The sequence below is a fragment of the Leopardus geoffroyi genome, chromosome C3 (assembly GCF_018350155.1).
Source record: "Leopardus geoffroyi isolate Oge1 chromosome C3, O.geoffroyi_Oge1_pat1.0, whole genome shotgun sequence".
NCBI lineage: Eukaryota > Metazoa > Chordata > Mammalia > Carnivora > Felidae > Leopardus > Leopardus geoffroyi.
In genome coordinates this window covers 51389970-51417162 of record NC_059338.1, presented here as the reverse complement: position 1 = coordinate 51417162, position 27193 = coordinate 51389970, and the positions used below count along the sequence as shown (strand labels likewise).

The window sequence follows — 27193 nt, the reverse complement described above, 5'->3', positions numbered from 1 at the left end:
TAAGACTAAAATGTAAAAGAATTCAAAAATAAAGAGCCCCCTTTTACAGACATTTGCTTTGCAGCTTATAGATGTCATTTGTACTCAGTTACTGACCTACACATGATTTGATAAAAATATGCTAAAGTGTTAAACTTAGTGTTTAAACTTTGTTTTTTAAAAGCTAATATAATTAGAATAAATTGTAGCTGCCAAGACTATTTCAAACATCTGACATTTTCAAATCTGAAAAAAAGAATACTGGAACACTTTCAGGAAAAAGAAAATGGGTGAAAAACAAGAATAGCCAATTTTCATATACTATATATAAAAACAATAATGAGATACCAGTGTATACCTATTAGAGCATCAAATCCAGAACAATGACAACACCAAATGCTGACAAGAATATACAGCAATAGGAGCTCTCATTTATTCCTGGTGGGAAAGAAGAATGGCACAACCACTTTGGAAGACAGTTCGGCGATTTCTTTAAAAAGTAAACATAATCTTAGCATGATTCAGTAATCATGCTCCTTGGTATCTACCCAAAGGAGTTGAAAACTTATGTCCACACAAAACCATATTTATAGCAGCTTCCTTCATAACTGCTAACACTTGGAAGTAACCAAGATGTCCTTCAATAGGCAAAGTGTAAACATTACCACATTCAGACAACAGAATGTTATTCAGCATGAAGAAGAAATGGGCTTTCTGGGTTGTATGGGTGGCTCAGTCGGTTAAGCATCCGACTTTGGCTCAAGTCATGATCTCACAGTTCATGAGTTCAAGCCCCACACTAAGCTCTGCACTGGTGGTGCAGGGCCTGCTTGGGATTCTCTCTCCCTTTCTCTCTCTGCCCCTTCCCCATTTGTGCACTCTTTCTCTCTGAAAATAAATTTAAAAATAAGTTTTAAAGAAGAAATGGGCTTTCAAACCATGAAAAGACATGGAGGAAATTTAAATGCATATTACTAAGTAAAAAAAGCCAATGTGAAAGGCTACATAGTGTTTAATTCCAACTCTATGACATTCTGGAAAAGGCAAAACTAAGGAAACACTAAAAAATCAGCGATTGCCATGGGTTGGAGATAGGGAATGGGATGAACAGATGGAGCACAGAGGAATTTAAGGGCAATGAAAATACTCTGTATGATACTATAATGACGGATACATGTCATTCCACATTTCTCCAAACCCACAGAACGTACATAACCAAGAGTGAACCCCAAAGTAAACAACAGACTTTGGGTGATTATAACATGTCAGGTTTATGAATTTTAACAAAGGTACCCTCTGGTGAGGGATGTTAATGGGGGAAGCCTTTGCACATGTGAGGGCAGGGGCTATATGGAAAATCTCTGTACCTTCTCACTTTTGCTGTGAACCTAAAACTTCTGTAAAGAAGCAAAGTCTTTAAAAATATATGGAAGACGTGGATACACTTATTCTAAGAGTTATTACCAAAAACAAAGCAAATTTAGCCATATGAAGTACAAACTAAAGTTATACCACCACCCAATAAATATACACATACTTAATACATAAATCCTGTAACAGCAGGCAGGCTTAATTATAAGCCTTCATTCAGCCCCTTGATTGTAATTTTTTTTTTAATTTTTTTTTTTAACGTTTATTTATTTTTGGGACAGAGAGAGACAGAGCATGAACGGGGGAGGGGCAGAGAGAGAGGGAGACACAGAATCGGAAAGAGGCTCCAGGCTCTGAGCCATCAGCCCAGAGCCTGACGCGGGGCTCGAACTCACGGACCGCGAGATCGTGACCTGAGCTGAAGTCGGACGCTTAACCGACTGCGCCACCCAGGCGCCCCGTAATTTTTTTTTTTTAAGTTGAGAAGAAAGCATAGAACAAGCAAGAGAAAGAAAGAAAGAAAGAAAGAAAGAAAGAAAGAAAGAAAGAAAGAAAGAAAAAGAAAAAGAAAAAGAAAAGAAAAGAAAAGAAAAGAAAAGAAAAGAAAAGAAAAGAAAAGAAAAGAAAAGAAAAGAAAAGAAAAAAAGAAAGAAAGAAAGAGAAGGAAAGAGAAGGAAAGAGAAGAAAAAAGAAACTGGACCACAGGTGACATATGGAGATGGCTTACTTAAAAGCAAATGTAGGGGTGCCTAAGTGGCTCAGTCAACTAAGCATGTGACTCTTGATTTTGGCTAAACTCATGATCTCAAGATCCTGAGCTCAAGCATTGCCCCCCCCCCCAGCACCCCCCCTTTGAGGCTCCAGGCCCAGCCTGGAGCCTAATTAAGATATTCTTCCTCTCTCTCTCTCTCTCTCTCAAAACAATTTAAAAATTAAAATATGTTTTAAAAAAAACAAATGTAGGGGCGCCTGGGTGGCTCAGTCGGTTGGGCGGCCGACTTCGGCTCAGGTCATGATCTCGCGGTCCGTGAGTTCGAGCCCCGCGTCGGGCTCTGTGCTGACAGTTCAGAGCCTGGAGCCTGTTTCAGATTCTGTGTCTCCCTCTCTCTGACCCTCCCCCATTCATGCTCTGTCTCTCTATCTCAAAAATAAATAAACGTTAAAAAAAATTAATTTCTTTAAAAAAGACAAATGTAAATAGATGTCAACACCAGTACTGTGTGATAAGTTACAAATATAAGGTAATATCTACAGCAACCCTTAAAAAATGTATACAAACAAATGTACTCAAAACCATTATGAATAAATAAAAATAAAATTCTAAGAAGCATTCAGATAACCCTTAAGAAGAAAACATAAAAACAACAGGGGCACCTAGGTGGCTCAGTTGGTTAAGCGTCCAACTTCAGCTCAGGTCATGACCTCATGGTTCATGAGTTTGAACCCAGCATCAGGTTCTGTGCTAACAGCTCAGAGCCTGGAGCCTGCTTCTGATTCTGTGTCTCCCTCTCTCTCTGCCCCTCCCCTGCTCACACTCTGTGTCTCTCTCAAAATTAAATAAACATTAAAAAAAAATAAAAGAAAAACAACAATAACAAAAACCGAGGTGCCTGGGTGGCTAAGTCAGTTAAGCGTTAGACTCTTGATTTCAGCTCAGGTCTTGATCTCAAAGTTTGTGAGTTTGAGCCCCGCATCTGGCTCGCTACTGTCACTGCAGAACCCACTTTGGATCCTCTCCAGCCCCTCCTTAGCTCTCTCCCAAAAATAAACATTAAAAAATACATACACACACACACACACACACACACACACACACACGTATGTATTTAAAAAATAATAATATAAAAAAATAAAATAACAAAAACCAACAGACAAAGGAAACATAAAACAAAGAATAAAATGGTAGGCTTAAGCCGTAACACTTCCATTAAATGTAAATATACTAGGACTGATGCTGGCGGAGTGGATAAAAAAAAACTCTTGCTATCTTTAAGAAACTCACCTCAAATATAATTATTCAGTAATTCATGTAACATGGAAACAAAGACTCAGTAAAGATGCAGAAATTTTTTGCTACACATCTAACAAATTTTACATTGCAGCATGCAATTGCAGAAAAAACAGTCTTTTTCAAAGACAAATCTTTCAAAATTTAACCAACAGGTGAGAGTGCAGATATCATATTTAATCTCTGAAGGACATTAAACACCAACTATTTACTGATAAAACACCAACTATTTACTGATAAAAATAAATAGGAATAAAACACCAACTATTTAGTGATAAGAATGTAATTAAAACAGCAATCAGTAACAAAAAGGCAACAAGAAAACTCCAATGTCCAAGTAATAATTTTACTTTTTTTAATGTTTGTTTATTTCTTTTAAGAGAGAGAGAGAATCCCAAGCAGGCTCTGTGCTGTCAGCGCAAAATTTGACACGGGGCTTGATCTCACAAACCCTGAGTTCGTGATATGAGCAGAAATCAAGAGTAAGATGCTTAACCTACTGAGCTGCCCAGAAGCCCCCTAATAAATTTACTTCTAAATAACCCATAGGCCTAAGAAAAACTGTAATGAAAATTAGAAATTCTCTTGAACTAAGGAATAACAAATAAAATACCATACCAAAATCATCAGATGCAACCAAGGAAAAATTATGGCCTTAAATCCCTATATTAGAAAAAACAGTATGCATAATATGTACATCCAAGTTAAGAAATTAGAAAAGGAATAATAAAATAAAACCAAAGAAAGTAGAACAGTAGAAATTATAAAGTGCATAAATTAGTCAAATGGAAAGCAAAAATAAAGAGAACAGAAACAAAGCCAATAGTTGGTTCTTTTAGATAGACAGACTCATAAAACTGGCAAGAGTGCATCAAGAAAAAAAAAAAAGGAAAAGGGAAAGCAGCAGTAAGCAAAGTCAGGAATGAAAGTTATTACTAAACACTCTGGGGGGCGTTCAAAACTTAATATTAAGACCAATCTTACACCAATCCATTTGAAAATTTAGATGAAACAAACAACTAGAAAAAGCATAACATGTCATAGGTGAAATTTAAAACAAAAACTGAACAATCGTAACTGTTGCATAACAGTTATTCTGTTATTCTGTAAGAGAATAAGCATAACCGCATAAGCACGTAAGTGTTGCAGTAACTAATCAATAGTTTAAAACTTTCTGCAAACAAACAACAAATCCAGAGAGTTTCTTCAGTAAAATCATTAAGCATTCAACAAAAATATCCTCCCTAGACTACACAAACTCTTCCAGAAAACAGAAGGAGGGTACATTCCCAAACTCATTTGATAAAATAACAAACTTTATAGCAAAGCTGGACAAGATCAGCATAAGAAAAAACTTATAGGACGATCTCACTAATGAAAATAGAGGTAAAATCCTAAACAAAGTATCAGCAAACCAAACAATACAGAAGAGGATATACATCATGGCCAAGTTTGGTTTACACTAGGAATGCAAGTAGGGCAAACAACCATCCTGGGGGGGGGGGGGGGAGGGGGGGGGTGGTTCATAGAATGTAGAATGTTCAGTGATAAAACTAGAATATGCCTGGGCAAATCAGGATGGATGATCACCCTAGCTGCAAAGCTAATTGACCCTTTTATGTTAAACCAATTTAATTATTCACATTCATAGAATGAAAAAAAGTAAGTATCATCTCAGATGCACAAAAATTTTGGAGAATACTCCATCCCCACTAATGATTAAAGGGAAAAAAAAAAAGTCCTCTTAGGAAACTGGGAATAGAAATTTACTTCCTTGAACAATAAAAAGTACCTACAAAAAAACCTACAGAAAACATCATACCTAATGGTGACACGTCGAAAGCTTTCACTTTGAGATCAGCACCAAGACTAGGATGCCCCGCTATCACCACTTCTATTCATCATTGTACCGGATGTCCTAGCCAGCAGAGTAAGACAAGAGAAATAAATAAAAGATATAAGGATCATAAAGAAAGAAACTAAACTGTTAATACTTGCAGATGACGATGTGTATACAGAAGACATAAAAGAATCTACAAATAAATTATTAGAATTAATAAGAATTTAACAAGGTTGCTGGATAAAAAAATTACCTATAAAAATCAACTATATTTTTATGCACCAGCAACAAACAGTAAGAAACTGAAATTGAAGACACAGACATTGTTTATAATAGTATAAAAAAAAATTACTTAAGACCTAATAAATCTAAAACAAAGGTGTGTAAGAATTCCCTAAAAAATATCCAAATTGTGAAGGACATTCTTAAGGACCTAATTATATACAGAGAAATCCTTCATTCATGGGTCAAAAGCCTCAATATTGTATATGGATATACTCTCCCAAATTGATCTACGGAGTCAAAGTAATCCCAGTTAAAAAAAAAAAAAAAAATCACAGCAGGTTTACCATGTAAATAAATGTACCAGCTGGTTTTAAAATTTATATAGAAAGGGGTGCCTGGGTGGCTCACTCAGTTGAGCGTCCGACTTCGGCTCAGGTCATGATCTCGCGGTTCGTGGGTTCAAGCCCCGCGTCCAGCTCTGTGCTGCCAGCTCAGAGCCTGGAGCCTGCTTCAGATTCTGTGCCTGGAGACACAGCACCTGCCCCTCTCTCTGGCCCTCCCCCACTCACACTCTGTCTCTCAAAAATAAAAAGTTAAAAAAATAAATAAAATAAAATTTATATAGAAATAACAAGAGCCATAGATAGCTGAGAATTTCCTAAAGAACAGTAATTTAAAGCTCTAGTATTTACCACAACATAGTTCTGCAAAAAGATAGACAAATAGACCAGTGAAGCAGAAAAGAGAGCCTAGAAATGGACCCTCACATACATGGACACATTATGCATGACAAAGGTCGTGCCTGAGAGCAATAGGAAAAAGATGGACTTAATTAAGGATGCTTGGACAAATGGATATCCATATGAAAAGTTGCCTATCCTTCACATTATACATGATAATAAATTCCCAAGTAGATTATAATCTGAATGTCAAAAATAAAAATAAATAAATAAAGCTTCAAGTACTTAATAGGGCAAAATGTCCTCATGACTGCAGGTGGGAAATTCTGTATCTAACTCAAAAGGCAGGGAAGACCAATAACTCTAACTCTATTAAAAACAGGAGCACCTGGGAGGTTCAGTTGGTTAGGTACCTGATTCCTGGACTCTTGATTCTGGCTCAGGCCTCAAAATCATGGTTCCTGGGATCAAGCCCCAAGCGGGGCTCTATGTACTGAGAGCGTAGAGCCTACTTGGCATTCTCTCTCTCCCTCTCTCTTTCCCCTCCCCTGCTGGTGCTCAAGCTCTCTCTCTCTCAAATAATAAACTTAAAAAAAAAAAAAATAGAAACTTCTGTTAGTCAAATGACATCATTAAGGTAATGAAATAAGCAGCCCAATTAGATGGGAGAAAATATCTACTAAAGATAGAGATAGATAGATAGTTCAAAGAATTTTTATCTAGAATATATAAACAACAAAGCATTAACAAAATCAACTAAATAGAAAAGATGCAAAAAACTTTAAACAAGTACTTTACACATACACAAAAAACCCAATCAGCCAATAAAAAACATAGTTTAACTGGTGCTCAACCTCATTAGTCATTAGAAAAATGCAAATTAAAACTACAAAGAGATAGCAATACATACTCCCCAGATTAGCTAAACTGAAAAAAGTCTATTGTGATACCAATAGACTTTTGGCAAGAATACAGTGCAGCAGTAACACACATGAAACACCTGTAGGAAGAGTAACTAATACAACTACTTAGGAAAAGTTTGTTATCTACTAAGTTTGAAGATATATTTTGTCCTATGACTCATCAGCTCCACTCCTACATACATACCAAACAGATATACATGCATATATATGCCTGGGTACATACATAAGATAGTAGCATTGTCTGTGAATAGCCCAAAACCAAAAACAACTCCAAAGCCCATCAACCACAATGGTTGAATGCGGTATATTCAATTAATAAAATACCATGCAACAAAACTAATCTACTATAGCCATATACAATATGGACAAACCTTAAAATTGAGTCTCAGACAAGAACAGAAAAAAACAATACATGCTGAAGTAAATCTTTTGAAGTTCAAAAAAAGAGAGACTCATAAATACTTAGGCATCAAAATAATAAAGAAAAACAGGGAGGTGATTAATTATCAGAATACTGACCCACTTAATGGACAATGGAAAAAGCAACAATCTGGAAAGGTTAGGCAGGAACCTTGGGAGTCCCAGCAATAACCTGACTGTTTAATCAGGACAGTGGTTACATGGATGGTCATTCTATAAATCTTTAAACTGTAAATTTGTTTATGGACTTTTTTATTTCATATAAAAACAATATAAAATTAATTCACTGGAACTCCAAACAAAACCAAAAAGAAACCCAAGACTTACTTACCAAAACTGTCTACTCCTGAGACCGATATTACATATGTTAACTAACTTGAATCTAAATTAAAAAAAAAAAAAAAAAAAGCTACGGCAACTGAGTGGCTCAGTTGGTTAAGCATCCGACTCGATTTCAGATCAGGTCATGATCTCAGAGTTCATGGGATCGAGCCCCACATTGGGTTCTGCGCTGACAGTGCAGAGCCTGCTTGGGATTCTCCCTCCCCCTCTCTCTCTGCCCTTCCCCAGCCTGTGCTTGCTCGCTTGCTCACTTGCTCGTTCTCTCTCTCTCTCTCTCTCTCAATATAAATAAACATTTAAAAAACAAAAAAGAATGAAAAAAAAAAGCTGTCCTATTTCAGTACGTTAAACAGGTACCACAAATGTCCAGAAACACATTTTGAATTTTTTTTAATATTTTTAATGTTCATTTTTGAGAGAGAGAGCAAGAGAGAGAGAGAGAGGAAGGCAGAGAGAGAGAGAGAGAGCGAGCCTGTGTATGTGAGCAGGGGAGGAGCAGAGAGAAAAGGGGACAGAGGATCCACAGCAGACTCTGCCCTGACAGCAGGGAGTCCAATGCAGGGCTGAAACCCATGAACCATGAGATCATGACCTGAGCTGAAGTCAGATGCTTAACCGACTGAGCCACCCAGGTGCCCCCAAAAGTTAAAACTAAGTCAAATGAAATATAAGGCAATCATTTAAATGCTGGTACAAATTTGACTTTTACCTTAAACCCAGGGCCCTTTTGTTCCATCTGACCATGAAGAAAGAATAACATGTTCATTTAAATATATTTACTTATTGGGGCACCTGGGTGGCTCAGTCGTTCAGCATCCAACTTCTGACTTCAGCTCAGGTCATGATCTCACAGTTTGTGAGAGCGAGCCCCACCTCGGGTCTTTGCTGACAGAGCAGACCCTGCTTGGGATTCTCTCTCTCTCTCTGCCCCTCCCCCTCACTCACATGCATTCACACTCCTCTCTCTCTAAAAATAAATAAAAACTTTAAATATTTATACTTATCAAATGCTGTGGTAGGCAGAATCTAAGATAGCCTCCAAAGATTCCCACTTAGTATTCACACCCTTGTGTTAATTACCTCTCCTGGTGTGGGTTGGACCTAACGATTTGCTTCTAACGACCAGAAGATAGTACATGTGCTGGAATGTAACTTCCAAATTGGAGTGACTGCTGTCTTCAAAACGTTCTTTCCTTCTCACTTGCTCCCTCTGAGAGAAGCCAGCAGCCATGTAGTAAGCAACCAATGGAGAAGTCCATATGCCATGGTATCAGTATCCCTTTCCAACAGCCAATGGGTGAGCCTGGAAGGATTCCTATCCCAGGCAAACTCTGAGGTAACTGCTACCCTGGCCAACACCTTGACAGTAGCTTGCTAGAAACCCTGAGCCAAGGCACTCAGCTACATTGCACCACGATTCCTGACCCAAGATATTAAATGTTTAATGTTTCAAGCCATTAATTTGATGGTAACTTGTTACACAGCAATAGGTAACAAATGCAAACGCCTACTACTACTTTTCTTAATATCTGAAAAAGAGTCAGTAGGGAAAATTAACTCAAAAACGAAAAATTAAATGTAGGATTCTAATAGCCCTAAAGTACTGGCAAGATGTGATATTGAAGCAAATAAGTATGTTAAATCTGAAAAGCAGATTTAACTTCTTAGATTGGTATATATAAATATCTAAACCAACGTGCATCATGACCCCAATAAAAGTTAAGTATAAGATCACAAAGTTAATTTTCAAAGTCTGAATGTTAATCTTACGAAAATAAATTCAAAAGTAGTACTTTGCCGCCTGGTCAGCCTATACTTTGATTGAATAAGTTCAAGTATAAATTACACAACAGGACATAAGATCTCTAACAACGATATTCATTTTGAGGATTAAGTATGCAAATATACTTCATAATATATGTGAAAAAATATAATCACTTCATTCTGTGGGCACTAAATTAATCAACTAAATTCCTAGACTAAAGTTTCTTATGATTACATATCACTACTGGTACCTGACTCCAATTATGGAGAAATTTATGAAATTCAATCAAAGTAACTGATAAATGTTTAAAGTCTATTGACATAGCACTAAATTTTCAAATGTTTTAAACTTTGTTAACCTTGCTCCTCAGTGTCTCTTACATAATTAAACCTGAAATACTCAAAGCATGGGCACAACAACAACAAACAAAGAAAACCAAAATGTAGTAATAACAATATAATCAATGCACAAAATAGATATCAATATCCAGAAGTACTTAGAACTAGTGCACTTCATAGTTAAATTGCCCACAGTAAGAAAATATGGTTCAAAATGGAAAAAGAAATCATTCAATCACAAGGATCAATCTAAAGTCAAACTATAAAATTCTACAGTACAATTAACCCAGACATTTAATTACAAAAACACAGAAACACAGACACTAAGAGCTATGGATCAAAAGTGGTATCCTAGAAGGTACTATTAGAGGCCCTCAACCACCACATCCGAGAGAGGAAAAATTACAATCACAAGGATGAATTATTTACTAGAAAATAATTTTCTGTTGATCTCTCCCATTTCTGAACATCCTGTCATAGCTTTAGTTCCAAATTATCTTTTCAAGGATGTTTCTACGGCAAACACAGAAATAGTGAATTTGCCCGTGACAGAGGGCAGATTTATTTTCTGATCAATATGATAAAAATAATATCTCCCTGCAGGGCAAAGGCTAGATACGTTTGCCAGAGACCCCTTTAAAAGCCTGGGATTTCTCAAACTCGGGGTTCCTTTGTTGTTACATAAATACACTGTATGTGCAGCATTCGCCTGAGCGCATCTCTACGACACCCTGGTGAGACTTGAGGTTCAGAGAAAACATACAAACATGAAGCAGGTGCACCACATGTGCCCACAATAAAATCCTCTATCTCCAGCCCAGAAGTCTCATGTAACTGACAGCACAAATGAAAGTGTTACAGGCTAACTTATGAGATTGCTAGTAAGGTAATAATCTCAGGATCTTCACAGTTTTTTTAGAGTTATATACTGTATCCTTTTATTACCTGAGACATTTTAAAATCTAACAATTTTGGGGCGCCTGGGTGGCGCAGTCGGTTAAGCGTCTGACTTCAGCCAGGTCACGATCTCCCGGCCCGTGAGTTCGAGCCCCGCGTCGGGCTCTGGGCTGATGGCTCGGAGCCTGGAGCCTGTTTCCGATTCTGTGTCTCCCTCTCTCTCTGCCCCTCCCCCGTTCATGCTCTGTCTCTCTCTGTCCCAAAAATAAATAAACGTTGAAAAAAAAATTTTTTTTAAATCTAACAATTTTGTTGCAAGCATTAACAGACCCCTAGAAAAGCAGTGAAAAACCAGGATCTAATAAAAACCTTAAATAATTCAGGACACAGGGACTCCTGGGTGACTCAGTAGGTTAAGCGTCTGACTTCAGCTCAGGTCATGATCTCATGGCTCGTGAGTTCGAGCCCCACACCAGGCTCTGTGCTGACAACTCAGAGCCTGGAGCCTGCTTTGGATTCTGTGTCTCCCTCTCTCTCTGCCCCTCCCTGGCTCACACTTTGCCTCTTTCTAAAAAAATAAATAAACATTAAAACAAAAACTTTTAATAATAATTCATGACACAGATAATGCCCAGCCGTTTACTTAACCCTCAGACACCCTCATGTTTGGACTGCACACTTAATTGAGTCATTTACTCATTCATTATCACGTAATTCCTCATGTACTTAATCCCATGTTCAATGAGTTTAAAGTCTAAGGCAGAAAGAAGCGTATGTATGAAACTACTGCAAAACAATTTCACATTCTTAAAAAGTTGGGAGGTATGTATGCAATATGAAAAACAATCACTTTTCCAAAGAATTTTCTATAGCAAAAAGATGTTGAGTGTACATATTAAAGTAATAATTTTATTTCCATATATCATAAAATTTTCAGCTTTGCTACGCAACGTGTGGTCCAAGGACCAACAACATCATCACCTGAAGCTTCCTAGAAATGCAGACTATGGGGCTCCAAAACACACCCCCAATCAGAACCTGGATTCTAACTATCTTCAGGTGATTCCTATGCAGATCAAAGTTTAAGTAGCCACCAAAAGAAAAAAAGAGAGGAATAAATTTTAAATTTATAATGAAAATGTTTTTGTTAATAGACATATTAAAACCACAATTATTAGCTCAGTAAAGCTTAAGTTTAAGAAAACAAGTGAAAAACCAGATAAAGAATATTTAGCTATCAACAGTATCATAGTACAGGAAAATCCAATTGGAACAAAGTAAGAAAAAGAAAAAACAGATATCACAAATAATCGAAACAAGGAAACATCAAACTAAGATAATGTAAGGTTCTGACAACACACACTAACCATACTTCATCACAATAAAAACATCTCTCTTTAGTTCCAAAAACAGATGGCCTAGAACTGAGCACGTAATAGACATTACATGTATTTTCTAGGTGAATAAAAAAATCTTACTCAGAAATCTTAAAATAAAAATATAAGAGATTTGAGGACAGTTCAGAATTTAAATGTAGAACTCCTTTTTGAAGTTATATTGTCATTCTCCCCATAAGACAGAATTTTGCCTTTGATTTTCCCATATTTTGTACAAGTGTGAAATGATGGAAGAATTTTATAAATGTCAAATGAGAAAAATCCTGATTATAGGATTATTAATAAAAAATTACCTTTTAGCTATCCTGCATGACATACTTTCCAAGTTCCAAATAGGCAGCTATGTTTTTGCCTGTTTTTCCCCCCAGCATACATTTCTGCCATAAGAAAAACACCTAAGACTTTATTATCTAAAGTTCCGAAGTTCTCTTTTCAGGGTGTCATTTGATAATTCTATTTTCTGTTCTTTAGAGCTTTGAGGTAAGTCACTGTATTCAATCCTACAGAAAACTTTTCAGTACATCTACAAAAAAGGGATTTTTAAAGTTCCAATTTGTAGGGGTACCTGAAGGCTCAGTCAGTTAAGCATCCGACTCTTGATCTTGGCCCAGGCCACGATCTCAAGATTCATGGGATCGAGCCCCATGTAGCCTGCTTGGGACTCTCTCTCTCTCCCTCTCTCTACGCCCCTCCCCTGCTCACGTGCTCTCTCAAAATAAATAAACAAACATTAAAAAATAATGATAAAGTATCCAAGAAAAGTAAAAAATAAAGAAAAATGTTTTAAAAATAATAACAAAGTACCAAGTTCTAAAGGTAAAAGTTAAAATAACAAAGCATAAGGAAACTGCCTACAACTCAAAAGCCTTTTTTAAATGTTCAAATAAACTTTTGAGCATGAAATGCCTTTACAAAAATGGGCAATAATAGGAATAGTCAACAGTAAATGAAACATTATGTAGAAGATACAAAATAATATACCTCTCTCTTATTTCTTCTTGCAACCTTGAGGAATTCCATAAGGATCTGTAGTTGGGCTGCATGTGATTCCTATAACAGAAAATTATAATTGTTCTTTTAAAAACATGACTATGAGTTCAAAGTTTTCTTTAACACTGCAGTATAACCAGTATGAAACAACTTCATGCATCCATTTAAATCAGCCTATAACTTCTATTAATCAGTTTTCTCATTTACTAACGGGCATTTTTAAAAAGAAGCCATTTCCCCAAAACTAGAACTCATTTTAAGAAACAGGGGTTTTAAATTACATTTCTCATCTACCATACTGAAAAAACTGCTTACAGAAAATGGCAATTCTGTTATCTGCCCTAGCATTCTCTTCCAACCAAACTAAGAGAACACCAAGACAAAAATCATAGTGGATTCAACATAGTTCCTGGAAACTAAAATCACTTTCTCCAAAGGCAGAATAATATTTGGGAAGGAATTCATACCTTTTAGAAATGACACTTACTATTTGCGGCTATTACCTACGACAAATGTGAGAACATATGTCCATAGAGAATTTCAGTCAAAAATCAGACATTTAAGAATATTTTAATATAATCAAATGAAGGAAGAGGTAAATAATCTGAATTGTTAGGTGAAACAAACATGTAATAGATAAAAGATAATTATAAGCTTGACAGTTTCTGGGTATAAAATATAAAACTGCAAATATTTATCTGTTACTGTTAAAATTCACACAAAGAAACAAGGAATTCCAGGTGAAACTGATGAATGAATATATGTAAAAAGAGCATCAAAAGCTAAAAATGGAATGAGATAGTTTATTAACAAAGGTAACTCTAATTTCTTATATATTTCAAAAGAAGAATAATAAAGACCAGAAAATCATTTCCAAATCAAACAAAAATAAATAACCAAAAATAATAAAACTTTCATTTACCTTGTTATGCAACAGAATTGTCTGGGGGCATTTGTTAAAACAAATAGGGACAATTATATTTGATTCTGTTACTCTAGAAAATATTCCAAGAACCTTTGTTTCGCAAGTCTCCAGGGACGTCTGGATGGCTGTTAGCAAGGCAACCTACTTGATTTCGGCCATGATCTCAGGGTCTTGGGATTGAGCCTTGCACCCAGCTCTGCATTGAGTGTGGAGCCTGCTTAAGATTCTCTCTCCCTCTCCCCCTCCCCGCCTCTCTAAAATAAAATAAATAAATAAAACCAAGTCCCCAGATGATAAGAATAAGCCAGTCAAAATTTGACAAATCCCTAAATATTATACATATCACGAAAAGGCATGGCCACCCACTCCCAGAGTCTATCCCCTATGAGGAGAGGGTTCTTCATATTTTAAAGGGTAAAAGGCAAAAACAGATCAATGAAATGTTTAAGTCAAGACAATAAGGACAAGGGAGAACAAATATAAAGAAGCAATCACATTAGGATATTCTGATTAACATAACTGAATTAATGTCTCACAAGTGAATAAATTTTTAAAACATAGTATCATGAAAATTTTAAAGTGAATTGTTTTCCTGCAAAACAAAGTGGTATTTACTAAACCTTAGACACATTCCTGAAAAGTTGAACTATCACACAGAACACACTCATCAAGGCTCTGTGCCCCAACAATGATGACAAATATCCTTCTGCACCCTTCTTAGGACTTTTTTATACCGATTATCTATAAATGGAGCCTGCTTGAGACTCTGTCTCTCCTAGTCTCTCTTTGCCCCTCCCCTGCTCACGCTCTCTTTCTCTTTCTCAAGATAGAAAACTAGCTCTGCCAAAGAATGTGATTTGCAACAAATATGAAGGCTGAGGTTGTAGGAAAGGAGTGGCACAATGCTGTCCCAATTACCAACATACTGGGATGCAAGTAAGAATCCATCAGATAGGGAGCACCTGGGTGGCTCAGTCGGTTGAGCTCCCGACTCTGGATTTCGGCTCAGCTCATGGTCTCAAGGGGCTCACGTCATGATCTCAAGGTTCGTGGGATTGGACTCTATGCTGACAGCATGGAACCTGCTTGGGATTTTCTCTCTCCCTCTTTCTCTGTCCCTCCCCTGCTCACTCATGCTCACAGGCTCTCTCAAAATAAAAAAATAAACTTTTTAAACAGAAAGAAAGAAAGTTTTTTTTCACCAGATGGGACCTGGAATGGTTCAACAAATTCAATCTGTGTGCACAGAGTGCTAGGACCATGGGAAAGGGATCAGACCTAAAGAGAGATATAAAAGCTACAATGGGAGGATGATAGTTCAAGAAAAGAAGATTCTAGAAGTTCCTATTGACAAAGGCATGAAAGATGGCCAGAAGATAACATTCCACGGTGAAGGAGACCAAGAATCAAGACTGGAACCAGAAGATATCATCATTGTTTTAGATCAGAAGGACCATGCTGTTTTCACTGGACAAGGAGATTTTTTCATATGTATGGATATACAGCTGGTTGAAGCACTGTGTGGCTTTCAAAAGACAATATCTACTCTTGACAACTGAACCACCGTCATCACCTCTCATTCCACGTGAGATTGTCAAGCATGGAGATATCAAGGGTGTGCTAAATGAAGGCATGCCAATTTATCATAGACCATATGAAAAAAGGTCACCTAATCATCACATTTAAGGTAAACTTTCCTGAGAAAGGCTTTTTCTCTCCTGACAAACTCTCTATACTGGAAAAACTCCTACCTGAGAGGAAGGAAGTAGTAGAGACTGATGAATTGGACCAGGCAGAACTGGTGGACTTTGATCCAAATCAGAAAAATGGCAGCATTACAATGGAGAAGCACATGAGGATGATGAACGTCCTCCTGGGGGTGATGCTCAGTGTCAGACCTCTTAACAGGGCTGGTGAATAACACTGCTGGCATGCTCTACACAGTAGCGAGTAAGTGAAGGACCACAATCATAGCTTACTACTCCCTGTTGTTTTTAATATTCAACTATAGTAGTGTTTTAAAAGTTAAATGAAGAGGGGCACCTGGGTGGCTCAGTCGGTTGAGCGTCCGACTTCGGCTCAAGTCATGATCTCAAAGTTTGTGGGTTCAAGCCCCACAACAGGCTCCGTGCTGACCGCTTGCTCAGAGCCTGGAGCCTGCTTCAGATTCTGTGTCTCCTTTTCTCTCTGCCCCTCCCCTGCTCATGCTTTGTCTGTTTCTCAAAAATAAATAAATGTGAAAAAAAAATTTTTTTTTAAGTTAAATGAAGAATAAACTCAAATATAAAAGCTCTGACTTTGTTGTATGTATGATGACTTCAGTGTACAAGATAAATCTGTTTAGCACTTGTTAAAACTACTTTTTAAACCCCCCCCCCCAGCATTTGTTAGGCCATACCTTGTAACTGATTTCAGTTCTATGTACATGAAACAGATTAGACTAAAATGCTAAGTGTATATATTGACTTCAGTGTATGACCAAGCTAGGAAGGTAAGATTTGTACTTAATTGGTAATCAAAGAACTTGATTTGTAGAAGTGTTGGTCTGTAGTTATATTAAGTGGGATTCAATATGATGCCTCTGCATTTATTCTATTGCCTGAACAGTTACTTGAAAAAGGTATGCTATGTAATCTGGCCTCTGGTTCCAGTGATAGAAAGGACACCTTTCTGAAGAAGGAGTTTACTGCTGCTTGAGGGCCTGCGCTCGTACAATGGCATTCCCTTCTGCTGTGCCATCTTTTTCTTTTTTAATATATATATACACATATATATATCTCAGTTCGGATTAAGCTTTTTTTCCCTTCTCTTTGGACCATGATAAGCTTCAGAATAATGACTTCAGCAGCAGGGAAACTTAGAGTGAGGAGACATTCATGGAGAAGTTAATTTCCATGTATGAGATAGGAAGGTGTCACTTTAAACCATTTAACTAATGCTCCAAGTAACTGTAATTTAATGTTGCTAGTATAGCAAATTACAATGAATAGCTTTAATTGTAGGTTTAAAAGTCATGTTCGCCAGCTTAAATCTGGATATCAGAATTAAGCAATTCTTGAAATGTATGAATGTTTCCTTAATATACTGATTACAAAGCAAAAATAAACAAAATGAATACTCAAAAAGTTTGCTTTGGTGGGGGGGGGGGGGGGGCAAAATTAGCCTACATAAAAATATCCTCTGTGTCCATCAATAGATGAATGGATAAAGAAGATGTGGTATATATATACAATGGAGTATTACTCGGCAATAAAAAAAAATGAAATCTTGCCATCTGCAACTACGTGGATGGAACTAGAGGGTATTATGCTAAGCAAAATTAGTCAGAGAAAGACAAACATCATATGACCTCACTCATATGAGGACTTTAAGACACAAAACAGATGAACATAAGGGAATGGAAGCAAAAATAATATAAAAACAGGGAGGGGGACAAAACAGAAGAGACTCTTCAATATGGAGAACAAACAGAAGGTTACTGAAGGGGTTATGGGAGACGGGATGGGCTAAATGGGTAAGGGGCATTAAGGCATCTACTCCTGAAATCACTGTTGCACTATATACTAATGTGGATGTAAATTAAAAAAGTAAAATAAAATAATAAAAATAAAAAAATAAAAATTTCCTCTGTTACCACCTAATAAAGCTTAAAAAAAAGATTCAAAGGAATCCAACTATTTCCAAGTAACTTAACTTGTGTCAGAACAAAGCTCAGGAGTGTATAAAGTAACAGGAAAAAAAACCAGCACTAAACAAAATGAAACTTACAATTCCTGGCATCCAATCAAAAAATTAATAGTGTCCAACACTTAATTTTGGCTCAGGTCATGGTCTTGATCAAGCCCCACATCAGGCTCTACGCTGACAGGCAATAACTGACAAATCATCAGGGAAATGTAAATCAAAAGCATTATGAGATATCACCTTATACCTGATGCAATGGCTATTATCAAAAGGAGAAGAGCTAACAAATGCTGGTGAGGATGTCAAGAAAAGGGAGCCCCCGTGCACTAGTGGTGAGAATGTGAACTGGTACAACCACTGTGGCAAACAACAGTATGGAGGCTTCCCAAAAATTGAAAATAGTCATGTGGCTTTTCACCACATATCTGTTGGAAGGCTTCTAGGTACACAGGCAGCACCATGGCTACATGGCTTCCCTGGTGCACTTGGCCTTCAGATATACAAGGCACTGTGTCCCAGGTACCTGGAGATAAAAACTGTGATGGAGCAAATCCCTGAAATACAGAAGGACCAGTCTCACTGCAAGCTACTGAAACCTCTCTGCACAAGGTGGCTGACAAGCACCAAAGGACCAATTCAAACACCTCATTGCTGGAGGCATAAGGAAACCCTTGGGAGGGCAGTTCTGAAAAGAAGTTCACGTTAAGAATCCTCCCTCACTTTTCAAAACAAAAGCAAAAGCAAAACAAAGCCAATGCTGGAGACAGAGGTGCTGGGCAATGAGATGGGCAGCCTGGCCACCATCTCTGAACCTTGAATCAAACTTCTGGGCATTCTCAAGGAAAATAAAATTGGAAACAGAACTACCATATGATTCAGTAATCCTACTTCTCAGTATTTATCCAAACAAATGAATCCCTATGCTGTACAGGCATCTGAATCCCCGTGTATACTACAGCATTATTTACAATAGCCAAGACACGGAAACATCCTAAGTGTCTGCAACCATGAATGGATAAAGACATGGCTATGTATACAAAATGGAATACTATTCAGCCATGAGAATAAAAGAGATATTACCACTTGCAACAACATGAATGGACCTTGAGGGCATTATGCTACGTGAAGAAAGTCTGAAGAAAGTCAAAAGTACTGTATTGATCTCACTTACATGTGGAATCTTAAAATCCACCATACTCATAGAAATCAGATTTGTGCTAACTAGAAATGGCAGGGCAGGGGGGAGGGGGTTGGATGAAGGCGATCAATAGGTACAAACTTCCAGTTATAAGATAAATAAGTACTGAGGATGTAATATACAACATGATGACTACAATCAATACCACTGTATGGTGTATTTGAAAACTGCTGAAAGAGTAAATCCTAAAAATTTTCATCACAAAAAAAAACCTTTTTTTTTCCTTTTTTTTCTCTTCTTTATTTCTCCTGTATCTATATGAGATAATGGATGTTACTAAACTTACTGTGGTAATCACTGCACAATACATGTATGTCAAGACATTATGCTGTATACCTTAAGCTTATACAGTGTTATATGTCAATCATATCTCAATAAAACTAAAAGAAAATAAATAAATAAAAGATAAAGCCTCCTCTTCTAAAAACACAGGAGAAATTCCTGCCAGTCCTGTGCCCCAAAAAGACACAGCATGGGAGAACCATTCCGGTAAGCACAACCTCAGCTATTCCCTCGTCCTACTAAAAGACTCCCATTCTATCAGATGCAATCCAGATCTAAGCTATGTTAATAAAGAATCCACCCACAGAATTTTTTAAACCGAAACTGGAAAGGAAAGCCCCTTTTCTTTCAAAACATAAATACAAATGAAGAAAGTACAAGTGACTATATTACCCACCATGTGATAAGAATCTGAGAAAAGGAAATCAGACCTGTCCCAAAGAAACAGACATGAAAAGCACCAAAGATCCAACAACATTCAAGTGACTGATCTCATTTCCTTATAGTCTCCAGAGAAGCTATGGTTCCAATCTTCCCCATATTTCGTTGTTAAACTCTTCCTTTTCATATATGTCAGCTACTCACTCACTTACTTTACCCCTCCTTTTCATTTAAGCTAGGTCACAGGGACTCTGCTCCTGCTAAGGTGCGAGTTGCTCCTAATGGATCATATTCCATTCTTGACTAATACACGCAAAATCACATTTTACATTACTTATGTTTACATAAAATAAATGCAATTTTACATTTATTTACTTTCATTAGATGAAACAGCATATATATACTTCCAGTTCCCATCTTTCTATAAATTATTTAAGCCATAGACTACAGCTGCCACCAACGGACACCTGCTGAAAGGATTTTATGTAGATAAAAATAGTATCTATTTTCTCTTCTAAATCTCATATGTGAAGAAGGGAAGATATGGCAAGGAATATATTAGAAAAAAATGACCAATATAATTGTTTTCCATTAAAATGAAACTGTATTTTCTCACGTCTTTCTTATCACTCAGTTTTTCTTAATATAAACTGGACAGTGCAAGTAAGTTGTATATAAGAACTCTGTCTTGGGGCACCTGGGTGGCTCAGTCAGTTAAGCGTCTGACTCTTGCTTTCCACTCAGGTCATGATCTCATGGTTCATGAGACTGAGCGCCACGTTGGGCTCTGGGCTGACAGCAAGGGGCCTGCTTAAGATTCTCTCTCTTCCACTCTCTTTGCTCCTCCCCTGCTTGCTGTCTCAAAGTAAACAAATTTTTAAAAAAAGAAGAAGGGCGCCTGGGTGGCTCAGTCAGTTTGGCATCTGACTCTTGATTTTGGCTCAGGTCATGATCTCACGGTCATGGTGGGATCCAGCACCACATCGAGCTCCAGGCTGAGCATGGAGCCTGCTTGGGATTCTGTGTCCCTCTCTCTCTCTGCCCCTCTTCCCCACTCATGCTCGCTCGCTCTCTCTCTCTCTCAAAATAAATAAATATTTTAAAAAAGAAAAAAAAAGACATCTGTCTTTTCTTTTACTTGGAAAGGGGGAATTTGTTAGAAGTGATGCCTTGAGCATGCTCTTACAGAATAAAATTGAATGAACTGAGTGGCAGACACTACCCTATTATTTTTAAGCATTTCTAGATCTTTCTCAATGCAATAAAGAACACCAGTTAAAATTTTTTAAAGTTCAGCTACCACTTACTGCTTCCAGCTGTTTCTTCTTCTGCACTAGTAATTCCAACATGAGGTTGACATTAGCCAAATCAAGGTTATCTTGGTCAGTTCCCAACAAATCCTGAAATATTTGCCACCTGTGGCCATTCTAAAAATGAAGAAAAGAAGAACCATAGCAACTTCAAGAAGATTGTTTCAGAGAGTCTAAAACAAATGCTTAACTGCTACCTCCTAATATTTTATGACATAGATATAAAAAATATACTTTAATATTCTAATCTACTCCTTCCAAGCAAGTGGCTCCCAGCCTTCTAATCCTAAATTAAACACTACTTCTCCCTTAAGTGAATTTAGGTAACAGATACAAAAGTAATATTCAAGACAAATATTAAGTGGGCACAGCTAACAGTAGAATTCCCTTCAAAATAAGTGCTTGGATTTTGGATGCCTTGGTTGCTCTGTCGATTGTCCGTCCAACTCTTGATTTCTGCCCAGGTCATGATCTCATGGTTCATGGGATAAAGCCCTGTGTTGGGTTCTGTACTGGGAGTGTGGACCCTGCTTGGGATTCTCTCTCCCAATCTCTGCCCCACCCCCTCCTCAAAATAAGTAAAATAAACTTTTATAAATAAATAAATAAGTGCTTGGATTTTAATTATCTGTCTAGCCATATTTTCAACTTTGTACTTGGTAAGGTATTAATTGAAGCTCACTTCCCTCTCAATAAGTTTGGGACTGATCCTCTTAAATTCAGAATCCTCCAATAGTTTTTCCAAATTACCAACCACAGTTTCACCCTGCCACATAATCCTCTAAATATCATGTGTTACAAGCCAACATGACTCAGTGTGATCCCACAAGACCATTCAAAAGATAATCACTAAATTTTGGACAATGCAGTTAACAAAGTTCTTTATTAAATAGAATAAACTTAAAACAAATTTCCTTTAAAAAAAAAATCAATGACATACTAAGCTTTGATATGTAATTAATATTATGGCACCTGGGTGGCTCAGTTGTTAAGCATGCGACTCTGGCTCAGGTCATGATCTCACAGGGTTCTTGAGTTCAAGTCCCACATCGGGTGAGCTCGAGTCCTGTTTCAGGTGAGCCCTGCTTCTTTCTTTCTTTCTTTTCTTTTCTTTCTTTCTTTCTTTCTTTCTTTCTTTCTTTCTTTCTTTCTTTCTTTCTTTCTTTCTTTCTTTCTCTCTCTCTCTCTCTCTCTCTCTCTCTCTCTCTCTCTCCCCCTCCCTCCCTTCCCCCCTCCCTCTGCCCCTCCTGAGATTCTCTCTTTCTCTCTCTCTGCCACTTGCTCACTTGCGCACTCTTTCTCTCAAAAAAAAACAAACAATTTTTTAAATTAATTTTAAAACATCAGAAACAACAAATTGAAATTTATTAAAAATAGTAATAAGAGTTGAAACATACGGTGCTACTCACTGAGTGGTCCAATTTGAACCTCTTTTCCTCAAATCTTTGGTTCTGTTTGAGAATGAGCTCATTCACTGAAAGAGAAACAAAACAAAAAGTACAATTTGGATTATTGTTAAACGCATCACCTAAGTGTTCTGTTTATATGGGTTCAATTCTCAATTTAAAAAGCCCCCAAATTAAAAAGATGCTAAGCAGAAAATGCTAGGTTTTCATTTTATATTGAATTTGAAACAGTTTTGCCACAGCTACTACCACAACAGCTATTATCACTACCACTACTGCCTTAGGAGAATTGTTTAGAATATATGCTTTCTTGTATGTGCCTCAATGACACTATCAGCACCTGGAAGGAGACAATTCTTCACTGTATTAGACCGTCCCATCCTCCACACGGTACCTGATTGATTCTATGAAGTAGGCACTAACCATTTTTATTTGTTCTTCTTTTTGTTTGTTACTTTCCTATAAATATCAAGGCAGACACTGTCAGTTACCTATCAAAAACCATCCTCCCCCCTCTTTTTTAAATAACAACATAATTTTCTCCCACGTGTCAGGCTGCCATATGCTTTCAGAAAAGCCAGGTCCCACCCCAACCCAGTATGACTGGAAATCTGGAACTGCTTCGAGCCATCTTGCAGTCTTGGTGGGGGGGGGGGGGGGGGGGGGGTGAGCTAGTCAAAGAACCAATGGGGACAGAGGAACAGAAAGAGAGAACTTGATACTATCACTGAACCACTGAATTAACCAATTCTACAAATTCTTTTTTTCTGTCTTTAACAGCCAACTGATAACAACAAACAAAAACAACAAAAACCTGATAAAGAAAAAGAAATTAGCACTAAGCCAGTTTAGCACTAGTCTAACACTTTAATTTATAGACATTATCCTATGGGTCATTCTCCCCATTTTAGAGATAAGAAAATTAGAGAAAGCATCAGGAACTCATTCATGGTAACACATATAAGAGAATTGGGATATGAATCCAACTATCTAATATTTCCCACTATACCACAATCCAACAATTAATATTTCTTTTTTTTTTTAATTTCTTTTAATGTTTTATTTATTTTTGAGAGAGAAAGTGCGAGCGGGAGAAGGGCAGAGAGAGAGAGAGAGAGAGAGACAGAATCGGAAGCAGACTCCATGCTCCAAGCTGACAGCACAGAGCCTGATGCGGGGCTCGAACTCACAAACCATGAGATCATGACCTGAGCCGAACTCAATGCTCAACTGACTGAGCCACCCAGGCGCCCCTCTTTTTTTTTTTTTTATTAACGGTATTTCTGAACAAACCAGAGAGGTATCAAGCCCACACTAATAATCCACACTTCAATGATAAGTAAGACTCAATCTAAGACTCAAGCAACTCTGAGTAGGAAGACAAATGTGTATGGTGCAGGAGTTGTAACATAATGTGATAATTGGTACTATCGCTGAAGCAGCCTTACACGGAACACAGGACAAGGAGGAATCGAAGTGTAAATGAGTAGGCTACACATAGAAAGTGACATTAGAATTGGGCCACAACATGCACAGAGATTCACTAAGCAGAAAAAGAAGTGGAAAAGAATTCAGATAACGGTGTGAGAAAGAGGGGGGAAAGTCATTAAAGACCAGGAGATAAAATGACTTAAAATCACTATGCTGACACACAGGGTCATAGTGATTCTGTTAATGATTAATGGACTACAAACTAAGGCTGGAAATGTAGACAGATGGCAGACTGATTCTGAAGAGCCTAGGATGTATCTCACAAAGTTACTATTATAAACCAGGGAAGAGAAAGGAAAGCTTGAAATAATGCAGTGGGACTAAAGAGAAGTACATGAATAAGCATTTAATGTTTCAGTAACAGAATCATCCATTTGAATAAAAACTGTGACTTAACTTGTAATACTTTGTGTGTATACTACATTGCATTTTACTGAGAAATCTTGTATACCACTTAACTTGAAGGATATTCTATATCCATAATTATACTTCTCTGGATCCTTAAAACGGCCACAGTACTACGAACAGACAACACACTTCTATTGCTAACACTTCCATTCTAACAACTATCTTTTTAGAAGCAAGAGAGTATAGTGAAAGTGCACACTTTTAAGACTGACTACTTAGGACCAAATTCCAATTCTACCAATATGACTGTGTAACTTTACACAAGTTACTCAACTTCTCTGTGCCTTAGTTTCCTCACCTGAAGAATGAGTAGGGCAACAACTCACAGGACTGAAAGTTAAATGAGTTGGTTTACACAAAACACTTAGGACACTGCTTAGCAGTAGTAAGGATGTTAATATACTTTATTTACTTTTTCTTTCCTTTTCTCAATTTAAATTTTAGTTAACATACAGCGCAATATTGGTTTCAGGGATAGATTCTAGTCATTCATCACTTACATACAACACCCAGTGCTCATCACAAGTGCCCTTCTTAGTTATTTACTTTCCTTTCAAGTAAGGATTTTAAACGTAACACTGATGTTGTCCCTTCAAAGAATAATAAAGTCATTCATAAAGGAGGTAAGAAAATTCAATTTACAAATTTTATATACAGAGGGGAGAGATGAGGCAGGAAGCTGGAGAGAGCTTTCACACCATGGATGGATAGGGGGAGCCAGAGAGCAAGTCTTGGCAGGAGTGGAAGACAGAAACAGATGGGGCAATAAGTCAGGACAGGGACAGGAAGACTTCACCTCACAGGAGCCTCTCAGTGACAGGAGAAAGCAAGCTCTCAAGAGCAAGTAGGATGGAAAGAATAGTGAATGTGTTGGAGGAGGAAAGGTAGAAGGAGGGAATTAAATGGAATGCTATTAAAGGTAGAAGAAGAGATGGGGGAAGGAAAGTCAGAAGAAAAAGGGTGTAACAGTGTAGTGTTTAGGGCAGGAAAGGCAATCAAGGTACCTGTCTTGACAAAAAAGCGTATAATGATAATGACCAGAAGGCCAAATCCTTCTTGAGTGTTTGGCTTCCAATTCTTTGCTTTCATTAAAATTGAAGAAAGGACTTGTTAACTAATAGAGCATTAAGTTTCTTTTTGAGGATAAATCAAAATGCTTTCTTTCTTAATTTCTTAATTCAGAACAAGGTCAAAAAACTGAGTGACATTACTGTCATCAAAATTCCTTCGGGGCGCCTGGGTGGCGCAGTCGGTTAAGCGTCCGACTTCAGCCAGGTCACGATCTCGCGGTCCGTGAGTTCGAGCCCCGCGTCAGGCTCTGGGCTGATGGCTCGGAGCCTGGAGCCTGTTTCCGATTCTGTGTCTCCCTCTCTCTCTGCCCCTCCCCCGTTCATGCTCTGTCTCTCTCTGTCCCAAAAATAAATAAACGTTGAAAAAAAAAAAAAATTTAAAAATAAAAAAAAATTCCCTCACTCCCCATCAACTTATTTATGTAAGCAAAGTTTCCCAATACTTACATTTTAAAAAGAAAAAATCTTAAACTTACATCATGTTATACGTCCATTATATATTAATTTTTAAAAACTATGATGATCCTGGGGTGCCTGAGTGGCTCAGTCAGTTAAGCGTCCAACTCTTCACTTCGGCTCAGGTCATGATCTCCCAGTTCACGACTTTGAGCCCTGCATCAGGCTCTGCAGTGACAGCGCAGAGCCTGCCTATGATTCCATTTCCCATTCTCTCTGCCCCTCCCCCACTGGGGTGCTCTGTCTCTCTCTCTCTCTCTCAAATTAAACTTTAAAAAATAAAGAGATAAAAGTTTTACTTTTAAATAACCATATTTACAATACTCCTAAAGTTACATCCTTTACAACCACTTAAACATATAAAAAAAAAACACTGAGGATTCTAATTTTATTTTTTTTTTAGTGTTTATTTTTGAGAGACAGTGTGAGCAGGGGAAGGGCAGAGAGAGAGGCAGACACAGAATGTGAAGCAGGCTCCAGGCTCTGAGCTGTCAGTACAGAGCCTCACATGGGCTCAAACTCACTAACCACGAGATCATGACCTGAGTCAAAGTTGGACCCTTAACCGAATGAGCCACCCAGGCACCCCAAGGATGTGAATTTTAAACATGGGATCAATGTACAAGGAAGAACATCATTTTTCAGAATTTTCATACAGATCACCCAGACAAAAAATTTTAAAAACCACTGCTATAGAAAATGTCTACCACAACTCTTCACCCATGAAGTAAATGCACAGCAATAAAAATGAAGGGTCCTGGGGCGCTAGGGTGGCTCAGTCGGTTAAACATCCAACTTTGGCTCAAGTCATTATCTCCAGGTTCATGGGTTCAAGCCCCATGTCAGGCTCTGTGCTGACAGCTCAGAGCCTAGAACCTGCTTCAGATTCTGTCTCCCTCTCTCTCTGCCCCTCCCCTGCTCTCACTCTCTCTCTCAAAAATAAACAAACATTTTTAAAAAACCTTAATAAAAAAAAAAATAAAGGGTTGTAACCTATCAATAAAAAAGGTGTAAGAGGTGCCTGGGTGGCCTAGTCAGTTAAGCGTCCAACTCCTGATTTCAGCTCAGGTCATGATCCCAGGGTTGTGGGATCAAGGCCCAAGTCAGACCCCATGCTGAGCGCGGAACCTGCTTAACATTCTCTCCCTCCCTCTCCTTCTCTCTCTCCCTGTCTCTCACTGGGCACCTGAGTGGCTCAGCTGGTAAAGCTCTGACACTCGATTTTGGGCTCTCAGGTCATGATCTCACGGTTCTTGGGATCGAGCCCTGCTTTGGGCTTAGCACTGAAAGCACAGAGCCTGCTTGGAATTCTCTCTCTCCCTCTCTCTCTGCCCCTCTCCCCCGATTCTGTCTCTCAAAATAAAAATTTAGAAAAAAAGATTCTCTCTCTCCTTCTGCTCCTCTCCC

The 27193-nt window shown here is 37.8% G+C and overlaps 1 protein-coding gene and 1 pseudogene across 5 annotated transcripts in view; one reads left to right on the top strand and one right to left on the bottom strand.

Annotated features, from left to right (window-relative positions):
• Positions 1-27193, bottom strand: part of COP1 (COP1 E3 ubiquitin ligase) — a 257893-nt gene that overhangs the window by 192426 nt on the left and 38274 nt on the right. For 4 of the 5 annotated variants that reach the window (XM_045452818.1, XM_045452822.1, XM_045452821.1 and 1 more), the window contains exons 4-6: positions 22353-22429; positions 20953-21072; positions 13167-13235 (exon numbers count right to left, since the gene is read on the bottom strand). In XM_045452818.1, the coding sequence (XP_045308774.1) occupies positions 13167-13235; positions 20953-21072; positions 22353-22429 (266 nt within the window). The remainder of the gene's footprint in view (positions 1-13166; positions 13236-20952; positions 21073-22352; positions 22430-27193) is intronic. The other variant, XM_045452820.1, reaches the window with a different exon arrangement.
• Positions 15200-16167, top strand: LOC123585035 (annotated as a pseudogene).